This window comes from Larimichthys crocea, chromosome XVII (assembly GCF_000972845.2).
Source record: "Larimichthys crocea isolate SSNF chromosome XVII, L_crocea_2.0, whole genome shotgun sequence".
In the NCBI taxonomy this organism is placed as follows: Eukaryota; Metazoa; Chordata; class Actinopteri; family Sciaenidae; genus Larimichthys; species Larimichthys crocea.
The window spans coordinates 16,341,008-16,358,923 of NC_040027.1; the positions used below are offsets into that span (position 1 = coordinate 16,341,008).

General features: G+C 42.9%; 1 protein-coding gene across 5 annotated transcripts; it reads left to right on the top strand.

Annotated features, from left to right (window-relative positions):
• Positions 1-1,607: 1,607 nt before the first annotated feature.
• cbarpb (CACN subunit beta associated regulatory protein b) lies at positions 1,608-16,388 on the top strand. Of its 5 annotated transcripts, XR_003464048.1 has the most exons (12): positions 1,608-1,754; positions 3,735-3,807; positions 4,866-5,005; positions 6,535-6,596; positions 8,060-8,222; positions 8,660-8,831; positions 9,132-9,278; positions 9,668-9,905; positions 10,507-10,696; positions 11,383-11,424; positions 11,776-14,533; positions 15,680-16,388. XR_003464048.1 is itself a non-coding variant. In XM_027290312.1 (11 exons), exons 2-11 carry the CDS (start codon positions 3,760-3,762, stop codon positions 13,280-13,282), a joined length of 2,709 nt encoding a protein of 902 aa, XP_027146113.1. In that variant the 5' UTR covers positions 1,608-1,754; positions 3,735-3,759; the 3' UTR covers positions 13,283-16,388. The 5 variants fall into 5 exon arrangements, 4 of the variants coding, with proteins under 4 accessions (XP_027146113.1, XP_027146114.1, XP_010728927.3 ...); XM_027290312.1 differs by having other exon boundaries at positions 11,776-16,388; XM_027290313.1 differs by having other exon boundaries at positions 1,608-1,750; positions 11,776-16,388.
• Positions 16,389-17,916: the final 1,528 nt, after the last annotated feature.

Consider the following 17,916-nt stretch of genomic DNA (forward strand, 5'->3'; position numbering starts at 1 on the left):
ACTTATAAGATATCCATTTTAACATTATATACACAGGTATAAACAACAGTTAAATAAAACCAGTAACAGTAAAATAAACTATAGTGAACTATACAATATGTCAATCAAAAAAAAAAACTTTAGTCTTTGAATAAATAAAAGTGGGCACACACAAACCAAGATTACTTAAAAAGTTACTGAACAGAAACGCACAATACCAAGTAAAAAGTAAGAAAAGTAAGGAAGATGAACAGGAGCAGCAGCAACAGGCTGCATGCACTTTCCAGTGAGCAACATATTGAACTCAAGTAACTTGTTTTTACTATCAAGTGATCAGACTTTTGAATAAATAATCTAACCATCTAGGTAGGACTATCTATCTATCTATCTATCTATCTATCTATCTATCTATCTATCTATCTATCTATCTATCTATCTATCTATCTATCTAGATAGATAGATAGATAGATAGATAGATAGATAGATAGATAGATAGATAGATAGACATATATATATCTGAAAAATATACCTAATAGACCTATAAGATAGATAGATCTTAATTTAAATTAAACATGTGCAAAAATATTTACAAGTAGAAAACTATATAAAAGTTTAAAAAAAGAAAGAAATATTTTTTATTACAAATAAGAAATAGAACCACAAATAGAATTTTTAAAAAGTATATACATTTAAATTAGGCTGTAGACATTGAGCAGACTGCAAACTGAGTCTAAAGTGATAATAACAGTTATCAGTGCAACAGAGAATCGTCATCTTTTGTGTCCATATGCCACCAACCATGACTGCTGCTACTGAACCAGACTGGATATTTTTGTGCAATACTTTTGTAAAACACCTGTCACTTAACTCTTACTATCAATATTTTAAACAGTGTACTATATCCTATTTATATATTATGTTCATGTTTATAAAGTAATACTTTATAATGTAATAATAATAATATATATAATATAATACTAATACTTGAATATAATCGTCACAGCCCTGTCTTGTGCAGTGTACAGAGCATTCATACAGATTTCTAATGTTCTATTTTAGTATATTTTGTATTATACATATTTTTCTCATATTAATTTTTAGTATATCATATATATTTTGTACCTGTTTTTTTATTGTTTGTGTTTTACTTCTGTAGCTTATTTCTATTCTTTAAGACCACAATTGTTGTTTAAACGTAGCTTCAGACACAGTTACACAACATGATGTAAACTTACTGAACACACGCCACCAGTAGATGGCGCCAACATCATGTGCTATATGCTACATAATAGATGGGGGACCCACAAGACTAGTCTGGGACTGAGTTTTTGCGCCTCTTGTATATGGGGTTAAATACAGCCACCCTACAAAACACACACACACACACACACACACACACACACGCACAGGCTTCATCATTTTTCTCGCAGCTGCAAATGAGTGTCTGCATCTTATGCAAAATAAAAAATACACAACATTAAATATGAGGAGATGTAAATATTTCAGTTTGCATTCATTGAGACAGTCTGTGACAGACTGAGCATCACACTCATTTTTAAGAAACCACCCCCCCACAGTCACTCCAGCTTTACCTCACTCCTTGCGTCACGTGGTGCGCCTCTGACTGGGTGGTGGGCGTGTCTTAAACAGTGGGGTTTCATTCATAAATACTTTTAGCTTTTAAAAAAATCCACATTAAAGTGTTTCCACAGAAGAGTTTCATGTTTGCGGCTTTGCCCCTCCGAAACCCTGCATGGACCAGGCTAGTTGAGTAGGTGAGTGCTTTATTATTCTACCTCCGCTGCGCGTCCGCTTGTCTCGCTCGAGTGCGAGTCAATTCAAATCGTGAGCTACCTTCTCCCGTCGGTGTGATGAAAATCATAGGCGCCTGCGAAATGTCATGATATCTTATTGTTATTATTATGATTATGATTATTATTATTATTGATAATAATAATCCTGTCGCGCTGCTCGCAGTGTATCTTGCTTTTCATCTATTTCTTTTAAACTTCACAAAATATGTGATCTTGCAGCTGAACCGTTCATAAAGAAAACAGCTGCCAGAGACAGACAATCCGAAGCTCCTTATTTTGTTCCGGGAAAATAATATATCTGTAATAGCGAGGGATAAGAAAATGGATTTAAAACGGATTATTACAAGCTGAAAAATCATGCATTTACAATCCTGTTTTGATCCAATGAGGGTTTTGTGGCAAATTTCAAGGTAAAAGACAAAGATATTGAGGGTTTTGTGGCAAATTTCAAGGTAAAAGACAAAGATATTATATAATACTAGTAACACAGTTTGGTATATAGAGCTAAATTTTCTTAAGCATGATGGGATGTGCCATTGCCGGGACACCCATGTCTTACCATCTGCTCAGTCAACCAATCAATAGAGCAGTCTCCAGGCTGTGCAACACCACAGAGGTAAGCTATTCCCAATAAAGTGCTCACATTTTCTTAGACTACCTGCAGTTGGTGTTGCTAAACAGTGTAAATAAATACATTATTTTTCTATCATCATCACTGCTGAGAACAGACTCTCTATGATGGAAAGCATATCTACACAAACTGAATAATTAACCAATCCTTCTGCTGTACATTTGTCATCAGCCATGCAGCACTGTCGTCCTGTTGCTCCAAGGCCAGTGGGCCAGCCCTGAGGGAGGTAGGGGAGGGGAGGGGGACACCGCTGCTCTGGTTCAGTCGGCTGGGTGGGCTATGAGGATGCAGCAAGAGAGCTGAGGAGGAGACTCCTGAGCCACATACACACACATATACACACACACATCCAGAGCTGCTGCTGCTGCTGCTGCTGCTGCTGCTGCTGCTGCGCACTACCCTCCATCAGGGTAAGACACTGAGGCTGGTAGGAAGCAGGATGCTGTACAGTACTGCAAAGGAAAGCATTGTGGTCACAGCCTGATGTGCATGTGTGTGTATCCCGTAACAGTTTTCATGCATGGACAGTAGGTGCAGGGAGTTAGAAAGGCTGGCAGGCAAAGAGAGCCTCGGCAATAGCTTACAGGTTGTGTGGTGCTGAAGTTGAGTGCTGCAGTGACTGGCAGGAGAGCAAGGAGTGCTGAGTGCTGCTGGCATGTTGCTTCTACCCTGCTGGGTGAGTATATCCAGGGAGTGTGTGTGGAAGGGAGGGTGTGTGTGTCTGGGGAGGGGGGGGGATGTTGGCGTTTGGTGCAGCAGTAGCAGTATTAATGGCTATGATGTGTAAGAACAAACGCATAGCAGCAGCGGCAGTGGAACTCAGCTGCTGGAGCTAGTGTTTAGTAAGAGGCTGGTGTTTCTCTCTCTTCTCTGTGTGTGTGTGTGTGTGGGAGGTAGAGCAAGAGTCTTCAAGCTGATACGGAATTATGGGTGATGATTTACGGCCGAGATGCTTGCATTTGCATCTTCTGTGGGTTTGGACGCATGCGTACAAGCACGCGCCGTACACACATACATTTGGTTCCTTGCTTCGTCTTGAAGTCTTCTACGGCTGTTAGAGATGCAACAAGATTTCTTTGCTGCAGTGGCTATCTCGTGTCACATTATACAGTGAGATATGAATGTTTATTTGCAATGTCACTCTCTGCAAAAAGACTCTCTAGTTCAGATAAGTTTAGATTTTTGTTTACGCACACAGTATGTTTGGATATAACCCAGATAAAATGCATCAATCTTTGGTGGTTGACTCTGAACAGCTCTCGGTCATTTCCTCTGTGTGTTTGTGTGTTTGTGCATGTGTTATCTCTCAGGGGGACTCTCTAGTTGGCCTGGACCATGAGCAATGAGTCTACCTTCTGGAACATCCTACCAGAAAACTCCACAGTAAGTCTGTCTTTCGCTTATTCTCAAACTTCCTGTGTTTGTTGTCTGCGTCCACCAGAACCATACTTTCCCTCATATTCTCTTCTGGCCGATTGACTGGCTAATAGAGAACATCCTGACCTGGAACTGAAATAATTAAATCTCTGATCTAATCTCAGATTTAATTTCCCCATGTAGAGAAATTACAATGTGACGTCAGAGTGTACGCTCATTAACACTTTCCGTGCGTTCTCCCTCCCCCTCATCATTGTGTTGTATCGAAAGTCTGTCATCTCTACATGAACCTGTCACTGTGATGCTCCACAGAAGAACAAAGCCTGCTCTTGTTCTCTTATCTCCCACATCATTTTATTTTTATCCTCTTAATTTTTCACGGTAAAGATAAGAAAACAAAGGGAACTTAGTTATAAACTAATCTAACAGCTTGTTGCAAGCACTAAACTGCTGTTCTAAGGAACAATTGTGGACACAAAAGTAAAGAAAATGTAGAGATGGATGCATAATAGTCCTGACAGAAATATGTACTTGGTCAGGAAGTAGATGCAACACATCTTAGTAGCTTTATTGTCAGTATTACCTTTCAACCTGCTTCATGCACACTCGTGTGGTGGGTTGAATTAAGTTTAAAGGTTAATGAAGTGGGAGAGATTTCAAGATGTCCTGTGCTCCTCTGTTGAGAAGCGCTCATCCTAACAAAAGAGTATTGTTGTCTAAAAGGAGTAAGTGCCACTGGTGCCCCTTGTGCGGTTCATTATCTCAGCTGTAGTCCTGCCTGTGAGAGCTTTCCCATAGCTCAGGTACACTGTAGACAGGTTAACAACTCTGGCATTTATTGATTAATTGTGCCGTTGCATTTATAGATTCACTTTATGCAGGCCAACAAACCAGTGGGGCTGCACGGTGTTAGTGGAAAAGTAAACCAGCTGCACAGAAAGGTAGACAAGGCTAGGCTGCAAGTTGATGTGTAAGGACGGTAATTCTCTGAGTCATGAATGGCACATACATTTACTGATCTATCTATCTATCTATCTATCTATCTATCTATCTATCTATCTCAGGAGATCCCATTCGAGGTCAAGGAGCAGCAAGATGGCTACGTGCTCCTCTTGGTGATCCTCTCCATCTTCCTGGTAGGAACGTTGATCTTCGTCGCCGTCTTCCTCATCGCCTGCCGTCGAGGAGGGAAACTCTGTGCCAGGTACGATCCAGAAATTGTGCATTACATTTAGCATTTCAGCTCTTCCCGAGACACTCTCATCCAGAGGAACTTATCAAGAGTTTAGCAGTATAAGGAGACAGCAGTAAGGAACTATGTAAGGGGACTTAATAAAAGCAGCAGCTGCAAAATTCAATAACAAGAGATCTTTAATAAAAGATAACTTTATGATGTTGAGTTTTTGTTGACACTGTGCCACAGAGGAGTCAACTCTACAGTGATTTTGAAGCCTTGGAATGAACTGTTGTTGCATGTATTGTTATATTGTTGCCTGGTGTCTGTGTTATTTAATCCTGGAAAAAAAAAAAACTTCTGTTGTACAATCCAACACCAAACTTTACATCCTTGAACGACACTCCTACGCAGCCTCAACAAAAACCTAAACGCTCTTTGCTTCATAAAGATAGATTCAGGTGCACAGGTGGTGTTTATACTGAGTTGCTAACATGCAACTGCTATTTAGAGTCTGGCTGGTACTTGTTGAATGTGCGTACTGACATAATGGATAAAGCTCATTGCAATTGCAAATGAAGTTAACTACTTCCTGTGAAATCGTCCAGTTTCGCTCCACCCAGCGAGTATGATTCCATTAAGACGTTCTGCATTTATTCAGCAGTAGAATGGCTACGCTCGAGACACTTTGTCCCTCTCTGCAGCAGCACGTGTCATCAAGTACACTTGAGTATATGAAAGCGCACCAGCTAGATGCTGATAAACAGAGAGCACAGAGGCTGAGCCGTGAAAAGGAGAGACTCGCCAGGGGAGGGCAGAGGAGAATCGGCCAGACTGGTACAAATGATGAGTGTAATGAGATTTCATAGCAGCCATCGGCTGTGATTAATCTTGCGTCTCAACCCAGCCCCATGTGCGCACATGAGAACACACAAACACACACACACACACACAGGCACAGTATGGGGAAGCGAGAGCCACAGAGGAAATTAAAGACAAGAAAAAGCACAGATCTGGGTGGACAGAGAAATCTCAAGTCACTTCACACTCACGCACACACATGCAACTCATAGCTCTGCTCAAAGAGCCTTCAGGTTATTTTTTTCTGCCTCATTAAGTAAAATCTGGGCGTGGAATTTAGGGAACTTGCATGAAGGAACAGCTGCACCTAAAACCGAGGAAAAATATACCAAAAGAATAAACAATATGACCTTTATTGTGTTTTTCCTCTGTGCCCTTAAAGATAAATGGAAACGTGCAATCCAGTAAAGCACCATACTTTATCAGTTCAAGAGGTCCCCTGGCCCTGAAGGTTATCAAGTTACTGGCAATGATTTAGGCCCTCATTGATTATACAGGCAGGCAGCCATTTAGACAAATAGTCCTATGTCTTTATGCGTGTCCTGTCTTTGAACACCAGACAGAAAGGTCAAATAGTAACCAAGATGATCATAAAGCTTTGTGCACTGCCCGCATCAGTCAGGTTCGACGGATGAAAGACAGACTTCGAGGGGGTAATCATGTCACAACATTGATCTGTATGTTTCTGTGTGCCCCAGGCCCAGCGATGACCCCGAAAAAACCAACACCACCTACATGGAGGAGACTCAGCCCACCCATGGTAAGAGGAAAAAATGGAAGAAATGTAGGGAGGGAGGGATAGGGGAACAGATAAAGAGGCAAGTGATGAGGGAGGATTAATGGAGACAGGCAGGCTGGAAGATGGAGGGATTGGATTGATGGAAGCGGGGATATTTTTATCATGTCAGCACAAACGCGTAATGTCTATGCCATTAAAATATTGTGATCTTGTGAGCCCCAATTAGTTTAAGTAGCTCGGCCATTCCTGGAACACATTTTAACATTTTGGGACCAGTGGATGCACTTTTGTCTCCAGTAAAACTGATTTACTAAAAGGCAAGCATCAGTTTGGCTCTAAACTGCTTTTGTAAGGCTTTTTGTTTAGTTTTTTTCAGTCAGCAGTTTGCCATATTACCATGCTCATCCTCCACTAAGGTGTCAGTATTAGGTGGCTCATTTCAGTTGTATCGCTTTTTCGTCTTCACCGGATTGTGACCGAGTGGATCATATAAGGTCAACATTTGACTGACATGGGTTGACTTTTTAAAGTTAACATTACATATGATGTGGACCAAGGTGCATGATGCAAAACGTGAGAAAAGTCCTGTTTGCAGCTCTTTGAGCTAAATGACCATAGCAGTATGCCAACATGCTCACAGTGACAATGCTAATGTAACATGCTATGGTTAAGCAGGTATCAATACTGTGTCTCACCTCTACACTTCTATGTAATACACCGCGTACACTATGTGCTTCCAGGCGTAGTGTGCTAATTTCTGCAGGGTAGTGTTGTCTCAAATTCGAGTACGACCGCTGCGAATCAACATTTTAGCACTTTTTCGTATATGGCGAATTTCAATTGGGTGGAGCGTTAGTGCCAACATTTGACTTTAAAACATACGATTTATATTTGTACATTAAAACTTCCTTAGCCACCATTTTCCACACTGTCGGTGGGTCCTCCCCATCTGCTACATAGCCAAAATGGCAACCATTGAGGGCAAGAGGTGTCCAGTGTTTACAAGTCACCATCCGGGTACTCACTGCATTTTGCCATAATTGACTGTGTGAATGCACTTATGTTCTCAAAATAGCAAGTTTAACTATGGAAGTACACAAATTGAGACACAGTTACCATGTTTAACATGTTTTATGCTAAATTGGCACGGTACACAGTACACAGTTTTGTGGGTATGAACCAAAGCATTAAACAAACAAGCTTTTTTACCAATCCATCATTAGATGTTGAGATATTTCACTGAATGAGTAGATATATATCATCAGTCAGTCCTTCTTCATCTTCTTGGGATCATGAATGTTGTTGACATATTTTAACCTTGACCAAAGTGGTAGACCAACATCGCCATCCCTAGAGCCATGATCACATATATTTTACATGAATTAAAAAAAATTTTTAAACCGTTCTTCTGTCCTTCTTTTTTCTTCTTTCACTCATCTATCCAACTATCTATCTGTCTCCTCTGTCTCTTGTATCTCTGGCAGAAATCACCATCAGGGTGGATGAGTCAGAGTGCCTGTCAATGGCCAGCTCTCACGACCAAGAGACTGAGCGCTTCCTCTCCACGGGCACCACAGGTCGTCGTGTCTCCTTCAATGAGGCTGCGCTCTTCGATCATGGCAAGAAGGCCCAGGAGAAGGGCCGCAGGTCAGACAGAAGCCCACTTTTGCAAACCTCTAACCTTTTTATTCGGTATTCCATTTGCATTAATGTCCAAAAACTCCATCTTTCTGAGAAGGATATATATATTTTACTGTGTCTATCTCACTTCTATGTTAGTTTAGGGTTAAGAATTAATAAAGACTGCATTATGTATGCTGTGGACACACAGAGCTCTCACCTCTTCTTATTATTTTCCTGCCTTACTTTTCTCTTTAAGTCCTGAACCTGACATGCCAATTCTTCAAAGGGATTTTTTTCTGTGGGGCTAAATGCAGAATCCAGAGTAGCTCTGATGGGTTTGAAGGCAGATATCCCCCCTGGCTGTTTGTCTCTTGTGCACGGATAAGCTTCCTGATTTAAAGCTTATATTATGTCTCCTCCTGAAAGAGCATTTTGATTCAACTCCATGTTGTGCACTCCAGGTACACTCTGACCGAGGGCGACTTTCACCACCTGAAGAACGCCCGGCTCACACACCTCCACATCCCTCCCCCGGCTCTCAAGATAGTCACGATCCACGAGTGCGACTCGGCTGAGAACAGCATCACCATGACAACGCGCCCTGTCGCCAAGTCAGCACTTTCCATCTTCCAGGTGACAGCCTTTAACCTGCTATTACTCCTGATGCATCATTAGTCTTGACCGGGGGTCAATTAGAACATCAATCACATGGATCAGGGCAAGAAAATGTATCAATCTAAACACAGGAATCAAGGATCTGCTCTGCCTGCTCATTTCAACAGGCTGTACATTGATTTCCCATTTAGTTCAGTCATTGGTGCTGGGCTGCAGCTGGAGAGGGAAATTGAACTGTGTTATTATTTATAGATGTTACTTAAATATGAAAACAATGGAGCTACATTTCTTACGTTCTTACTCTGTGCTTCCCTTCAGCCGATGCTGTGCCCCCTACCACAAACAGCATTGACCAGTTTAAGTGTCAATCCCAGCTGTGCCCTCCCTGGAGATGCTCTGAACTCTGTGGTGGACACCAGCTTCACCGAGAGCACTATTGCTCTCAGCCCTAAAGAGCTGAGCTCTGTAAGTTACCTCCAACTGCTGTACAAACATGTCACACAGTGATTTTCTTACTGAAACCACACATTAAGTGCAAAGATCTCTCTCAAGTACTGAGTGTGCATACAAATCGCCCGTAAGAGCTCAAGTTTGTTGAGTTAATTATTTGTAGAGTGACGAATTTTCTTAAGATAGTCTCTCGGTGCACCAACCGTCTCTTCAACCAGCCAGTCAACCAGTGAGTCATCCATGCTGACATTAGAGGGTCATAGAGCCTGAGGGAGGACCAACAAGAGGGATGGTTGATGGGTAAACAGGGAAGCCTGTGAGGAACATCACTGTCAGGAGAGATTACACGCACACCACTTGTCTTGGCATGTTTTCCTACTGACCACGTTTCTCTCTCCACTCAGATCGAGATGATGGGAGCTGGGCCCCGGGGCAGAGGCAGTAGTGTCAGTGTTGGAGAAGGGGCTGCGGTGGGGAGCGGTGCCCCTCCTGCTGGCAGCAGTGCAGGAAGTCAGGGGCCAATGCTGCAGTTCTTCACTAAACTGCGGCGCCATGCTAGTCTGGAGGGGGCCAGCCCGTACTTCAAGATCAAAAAATGGAAGCTGGACAGCAGCCAGAGAGCCTCGAGTCTGGACACCAGAGGTAATGAATCGCTGATCGTGTAAAGTTTATTATTATTTTTAGAAACAATTTGTGCCACTGCAGCAGGAAAGTACAACAGTCTTTGTGGCTGTGTGTTAAAAAAAAAAAAGAACTGAGAAAATAAAGTTATTACTTTATAAAGTAATAAAGTTCTTTCTTAGGTGTAATTTCTCTATTCATGTGTCTGTTAAGTATTTTTGGCAATATTCTCTTGGGGTGAACAGACAACGGTTAAGCAGGGGGCTCCAGCAACCAACTGTGAGATGCCTTTTGCCTGCTAAGAGTCGGATATACACACAGACACACATGTACAAGACAGATGGCTCAGTGACGTAAAGTCTGGTCGTTCCAAGTCAATTTGAGCCCTTGAGTAAATCCTCCCTGCCGATCCCCTTCATATATACACTCCCCATGTTTTCCTCAGGCTAAGGCCTTCTATCGTACCAAGGGACCGGGAAAGATCACAAAATCCCCTCGAAAACCACAACAGTTGATGGAAGCTTTCTCCTGAATTACATGTTACTTCACTCCCATCTGCTGTTACTTGTACAAGTTGTGCAACTCACTGCTCTTCCCCCCCCCCGTGTTTGGTGCGATCCAGGCTCTCCAAAGAGGAGACAGTTTCAGCGCCAGCGAGCCGCCAGCGAAAGCATGGACCAGGACGACAACGACGCGCACCACATAGACCTCATCCAGTACATCGCCCGCACCCAGGACGTCACCTACCGTCCCAGCCAGCCCACTACGCGCCTCCTCTCACCTCCTTCCACACCACCCCCCTCCCTCGGCAGGTATCTTTAATTCCCTTGCCATTCATCCTGTCCACTGCTTTGCTGCCTTGCACTCATTTCTTTACTGTAGCTAGAAGACGGATGGTAATGATATACAGCAGGATACGGCTCTAAGTCCCAATTCTTCACCACTTTGCCTTAACATAAAAGTTAAATGCTTTTGTGAATGGCGGAGGAGCAGGGATACAAGACAATCATATGGGAAATGTCAGTGCCAAGAGAACTGAACTATAAGTCCCTAAAAAATCTAGAAAATGACATTTGAAAACTGTCCCCTTTTTAGACAAATTATTTAGCTAGGACATTTAATTAGATTAAAGCACACCATGCTGTGTAACTGTAAATGCTATCTAACCACCATCTGATTTGTATGTAATGAGATCCCTGCAAACAAGAGTTCTTTCAAAACCAATTTCATGATTTGAGGCCAGATGTCGGGGATTCCCAGAGTGCACTGGAGTGGAGTGGAGAATCGGGACGCAGGGTTTATATCTGACATAGGAAACCATCTCATCGCTGACATGGACTAATAATAGTCACTTTAGGGGTCGCTTTGATTTTTGTTATTTTAAGTTTGCAATCAAAGCAATGCAGATTATTTTTTTATATTAATATTTTCTTATACAGTCATTTATTTTCCTTCACTGGATATTAGATTAAACAGTATTTCCTGTGTATGCTTGCAGATGTTTGTTGTTGAACATAAACAGAACTTCCTGGAAGCTGCCGTGAGTTAAGGAATTTGATGATCTCGATGATCCTTTCATGCAGTATGGATTCTTTAGATTTGCTGTCCCACGGTGAAAGCTGGGGATTTATTTTTTTTTTTGCACATTTTTGAGCACACATGGCATCAGTATTCTGCTAAGTTCAGTTAAAGGACATGCGACAGCAGCCATTGCAAGTCATAAAAATCATTCTGTGCACTGTGAACACAGCCATGTCTCAGATGAATGTGTTATTTAGGCAAATGCTCTGACACTGACACTTGTTTTGCCTGTCCGTGTGTTTCTTCCCTTCCTTCACTCCTTATTTCTTTCATTTTATCTCATCTCTCCACACCTGTGTGCACACTACAGGGTAGAGGTAGAGGTGATGGTGGAGCCCAGCTGCAGCCATGGAGGACCAGGGGTGATTGGCCTATCCCCTGATCCCCAAGATGAAGCACTGTCCCTGGCAAGAAGGGAAGGTGCAGACCCTTTGGACCCCTTAGATCCCCAGGACCCCCAGTCACTTTACAAAGACATCTGGACCCTACGTGCGACACTTGAACAGTATGCGGCCTCTGACCAGAGCAGCAACAACGACAGGAACTCTGTCTGCAGCGATGCTGACAGTGTGTGTTCGCTGGGCGGACGCACAGAAGCAGAAAGAGGAGGGCTGCCCAGCTACCCGTCCCAAGATTTAGGGGATGAGGCAGAAGGTGGGGAGGATGACAAGGACATTTTGATGTATACGGATGAGAGGTTGGGTGAGAAGGAGGGGAAAAAAAGGAAACAGAAAAGCACAGAATCAGAGCGAGGGGGCAGTGACGGAGAAACAGGGACTCGTAAATTGCTGCAGATGGACAGCGGCTATGCGTCAATAGAGGCTCCATCTCGTGGTCCAGAAGACCTGCGTCTGTTTGGGAGCATCAACAGCAGCCCTAAAGACAGAACGGCCCACGAGAAAAGGCACCACTTTACCAACGCAGGGCGAACTGGCACTATCGGTGAGAGCTTTGAGTCTCATCTCTTGGAGGAGGAGCTGGAGGATGAGATGTTGTTGGGTGCCAGCAGAGGAGTTTCCATAGAAACAGGTGCTGGTTCACTGAGTTGGTTCCCATATGGTCAGATGCTCACACCTCGAGAGGCTGCACAGCCTTCACCTCATCCACCAACATTGCACCGGCGAGACTACAGCATCGATGAGAAGACGGATGCCCTCTTCCACGAGTTTCTCCGCCACGACCCTCAGTTTGACCAGCAGGAATCGCCACTAAGGAAGCACCGGTCCCGAATCCACCTCCGTAAGCAGTGGCAGCGCCACAAGCAGTGGAGTGACCCTGGTGTCAGACACTTCCAATCCTCTTTTGACAGACAGCGGACTCCTCTACGGAGGGGTGTCAGCGTGAACTACCCATTGGACACGAGTTACCACAGCACGCTACCCCGAATTGTCAGCGCTCCTGACGAGGAGGCCAGCGACGGGACCGGCAGCACTCCAGACACTCCAAAGGTAGAGCTCCTGACTACTGAGAATGGGGACAAGGACAGGGACCCTAAGGACCAGACTTCTTCTTCTTCTACACCACCTCTTCATTCCTCTGTCTCAGAAAAAGATGGAGGGCTGGGTGAGCACCATGACCCTCAGGAGGACAGCAAACAATCCGGACTTCCTCTCGAGCCCCCAGACGAACACTCACCCCCTCAGCTGCCCGACTCCTTGGGCTACGGCCCGCAGACCATCACAGCAGAGCTCACAGACAAACTGACTGCTAACCTGGATGACAGGCTGTACATGGGCCTTCGCAGGACCAAGGACACAGCCACTGAGTGTGTGACGGTGACAGCCACACATGCTTCTCCAGACCACAGCCCAGTGTAGCAGGGCTCCAGTTGTCCTCCTTGTCAACCTCACTCCTGCTGATAACTCCCTTTTCTTTCTGTTTTGATTTGTCTCGCCTCGGTTTAAATGTCTCTCTGTATACAGCTTGAATGGTGTGATCCAGACCCATTGACACACACTGAAAAACTTCTTCCCAGACCATCATCGTAGATACAGTTGATCCATTAGAAAACGCAGCTAGTCTCTCGTCATGCCTGTTATCATTACAACGCTGTTCTGTGTTACCATTTTACAATTCACACACACAAGTCAAAATAATAACAGAGCTAACATATCAAAAATCATACAGTTTCATTAAGAACTGTTTCCTCATTATTTGTTTCTGTGTGCCTGTCTCTCCTGTCTCTGCTCTCCAGTATGAATAAGTAAAAGCTGAGGGTCGGTGTGGCCTCTGTACTTATAGATCCACTGTGAAACCAGGTGCTATTAGACAAGTAGAAAGCTACAGATTTTGCATTAGTGGAAATAAGTTTCAAAAAAATAGATTTTATAGATCTATAAAAGCTGTATGAGGCATACTTTAGTTGTTCACACTGGTTGCTTTGATCAGTAGTTCCCAACCTACCGGAGTCCCAAGAGAAGTTTGGGATGATTAAAGTATTACAAAAGAATTTATTTGACACAAAATTCTGTTTATTTTTTATTTTGTTTGGCCACTAATGTAACGAGGTAGCTAGCTATATAGAAAGAGAATGTCCCCATTCTCCAAACTTGGAAAAATAGCCGCCAAGTCGTAAGGGGTACACGTAGGTACGCGATTTTTTTTTAAGGGGACACAAGTCAAAAAGGTTGGGAACGACTGGTTTAGATGGAATAACATGAATAACAAAGGTCAGAAAAGTTCTTTTGAAAAGGAAGCTACCCTCATTGTCCTACTGGTCATGGTTTGTTGTTTTTGACTGAAAATGCTTCTCCGCTCTGTGACAACTGTGTTGTTTATTTTTTATCTTATTTTTTTTTATGTGCTGTAATATATTTTTGTACGTCCGCATTGCTTCGGTGAAAAAAACCGACAGCGTGGCAGGTTTGAAGAGGACGGCTTCCGTATCAACAGAGACACACAGCCACTAGCACTTTGGTATGATTACTCTTTGTCATTCACAGACACGGCAGCAAATTTACAACTACTCAAGCGATGACTCTTAGCGCTCACACTGGCCGTTGCTGACACGACCTCTGTCCTAACGGGGAGAACAAACTCAGTCTTGTGCACAGGTTTACAGCCATGAGGTGGGTAATTACATTAATGCCATTAGATGGCCAAGATGGCTGCCCTCACAGATGTTTGGTGTTTATCGAATTTATAAGAAAGGCATGCTTTCTTGTGCATGGGGCTCACAGAACAGGCTTTACTTGTCCGCAACTGACATTCTTGTTTTCCCCCTCCTCTTCCTTTTCTTTTCCTGAGAAAGTTGACAGTGCAGTAGATGCCTCCCTCAAGGGGGGGACGGGGGGACGAGGACTTCACTTCCTGCCAGCTTATGAAACCAAACCGAACAAAGATTTTGTTTGTAGTAAAATCGACTTTAATTGTTCTTCCTCTTTGAGATTCATACAAACCTGATACTGCCATTCGAATCAAACCCAAATCAAACAGCAGATTATGTCTTGTGGGTAAAGAATGTACTGTATGTAATGGCCAGAGTTCAGCTGAACATTCATTTGTGCTCATACGATCTCTGCTTTTACATTCGGAGCACTCGCAGCAGGTTGATTGTAACCCAGTTTCGCTCGTAAAACCTTATTCTCAGAGGGGCTGTTGGGCTTTCCGACTCTCCCACGTGCAGTGAGGGGAGCCACTGCGGAAGACGGTGTTGAATATTAATCATAACAAGAGAAGGTTTTTCCCGCCTTTCATCCTCCCCTCCTCCGTCTCCCTTTTTCCCTCATTCTTTGAGGCTGTTACCGTGCAGTAAATTGAAAGGACTGAATAGGAAATCAGGGGTAAAAAAAAAAAAAAAAACCCACATCACCCTCTCTTTGTTTGGGTGTAATGATGATGCTCCTTTGCAGCCTTGCCCAGATTCGATCTTTTTCTGCTGCGTGACAGGAGTCTCCTTTTGTGGCTAAGTGGACTCTGAAGCAGGAGCCGCGTTCCTCATTAGGAGAGCAATGGCTGAGATGAACTCATAAGGAGTAGAGAGGGTTGTGATTTTTTCTTTTTTTTTCTTGCTTTCTCTCTCTCTTTTCTCTTTCATGTAAGCCCCCCTCACACACACACACACACACACACACAATGAACCATTATGTCGCTATGAATAAACATAATGTGATCTGGCACAGCTCTAATCAGCAGAAAGGAAATAAAATCACCATCTCAGTTATGATGGAACTGATGCATCCCTGATGACAGTAATTACTCTCTATGTCTGACAGGTCTGGAGGAAGGGGAAGACCGCTGCATTTCTCCCAGATCAAAACGCTAAAAAATGTCTCAGAGCTGAGTCACTACAAGATGATGACTGCAACACTCTGATGAAAAATGGCCATAAATGGTTGATTCTGAATCCGTACATTTGTACAAAGATTAGACTTTACTGTGTAATCAAGCACAATGTCACAGGAGCTAGACTAAATCGATGTCCTTTACTAGGTTTAGACAGATACTGTATTGCTGGGGACACTGTGTGTTTGTATACTAACCAGTAGCCTGTCAAATGCATTGATGCATAGCTGTGTGTAGGTCTGCATGAGAGTCGACATTTTAGGACAAATCTTGTTTGTTTTCTCAGACTTGCGGTACAAAATGATCATAGTTATTATCGATGCTCATTCGTTTAAGGCAGAAGTCGAAACATTGGTATGACTAGAGATTTTGTATTTTATGGGATCCACTTTTAAAGAGTCATGCTAGGATGCTGTAACTGATGAGATTTTGTGAGATTTATCTCTATGAAAGTATTTCTGTATTCCTTGCTTGTTAGTAAACTGCTTTATCAAAGAAAAAAAAAAGAAAAAGAAAAAAAAAGTCGAGCTTTCTTAACAACTTTGCTTTTGTTGATCCAAATCTATTGAGCCTTGAGGGACCAAACCATTAAAAAAAAGTGTTATTTTAGGGTTGTTTTCCAATCTGTGAATAAATGAATGAAGCAAAAAATGGCTTTAACTCGCCTTATTTCAAGAGAATGGGCTGTTAATCATGGCGTGGGAACGGATTGCAGATAAGGTTCCCTTTCATGAATCTCATTTCATTTTTTCCTCTCTTGCTTAGGCTCATATTGATTTCTTGCTCCCTCCTTATCACCTCCTCCAAATTAATTGGAGAGAAAAGCCAGATCCGGGCCTGTGATCTACAAAAGGAACATCTCAAATGCCTTCTTCTTCACACCTTATAATCTATCCCAATGGATGACAACCTGAACCGCAGGGCCAAAGTTTAGAGGAGAGCTAACGGGAATACAAACCTACTATTGAACCATTTTATCCTGCTAGATCTTTGCTTTGATTAATCATGATCACAAACTGATGACAACTCTGATACTCTTCAGTGAACTGTCTGTGTAAACCATTGTGGGCTCATCTAACTGAGCCTACCTTTAAACCAAACAGAGAAAACAAGACTAATAGGACTTTTGGGACTTTTGTAATAATGGCATGGCACTGAGAGATATTAACAAGACTATGAGTGTCTCTTTTGCTACCAACCATTCAACTAGTGGAGCACATGCCATGTTAAGCAGGAATAATGTTCACCATCTTTTAGTATGATCGCATGTCAACATTTCTTAATAAGCACTAAACAGAACATGCAGCTGACAGTGATGGGGGTGGCGCAGGTATTTGGTCATTTGAACTCATGAAAGATGATCATGAGAGGGACATCTGTTGAGATATTTGAGTTTGAGCCAAAGTTGTGGATTGACCAGCCATCATTGCCATCAGCATGTACAATGACTAGCCCAAGAACGACTGGAGGCACAGCTGTGTATAAACGCGTGGGTTAATGTAAAATGAGACACCTTCGCATCAATCTAAAACAATGGGCAGAAAGTGACAGACAGACAGATTGATCCAAAGCCTGACTGTTCCTATACAGAAACGGGCTTGTCACAGCAGAAGTCCCAGATTGCCTTATCAGTGTCTGGGATACCGCCAACTGAAACCCAGCAAAACGATACATCAAAGTCAAGGTAAAGTTAACATCAGAGTGTTGGTGGATGTGCTGCTCCTGATGCAGAGAAGAAAGCCACAAATACACAGCGATCATACATGTCGCGATGAAGTCAACTGAGTGCATTATAATCATATCCATGCGAAATACTGTGGGAGTTATAATTTAAATATGTAACTACAATGATCCGTGAATGATCATTAGATATTCCTTAAAAACAATGAAGGAGAGCCAGACAAAGCAATGAGTACACAAACAGATATACACAGTAGAGTTGCAGTCTGTTTTTTTCCCCTGCCTCAAGCTACCTCATTTTTTCACTCTGTAAAATAAAATTTTCATAACAGCAATTGTATTGTTCTCTATGAAGTGTCAGTCCACTGATCTTAATACAGATCACTTTGCACTTTTTACTGACTGACTGCAGGGTGAGCAGTGCAGACAGCCACATTCATTCAGTGAAGTGTGCCGGGAATCTGACGCTGAGCTTTTCTGAACGAGG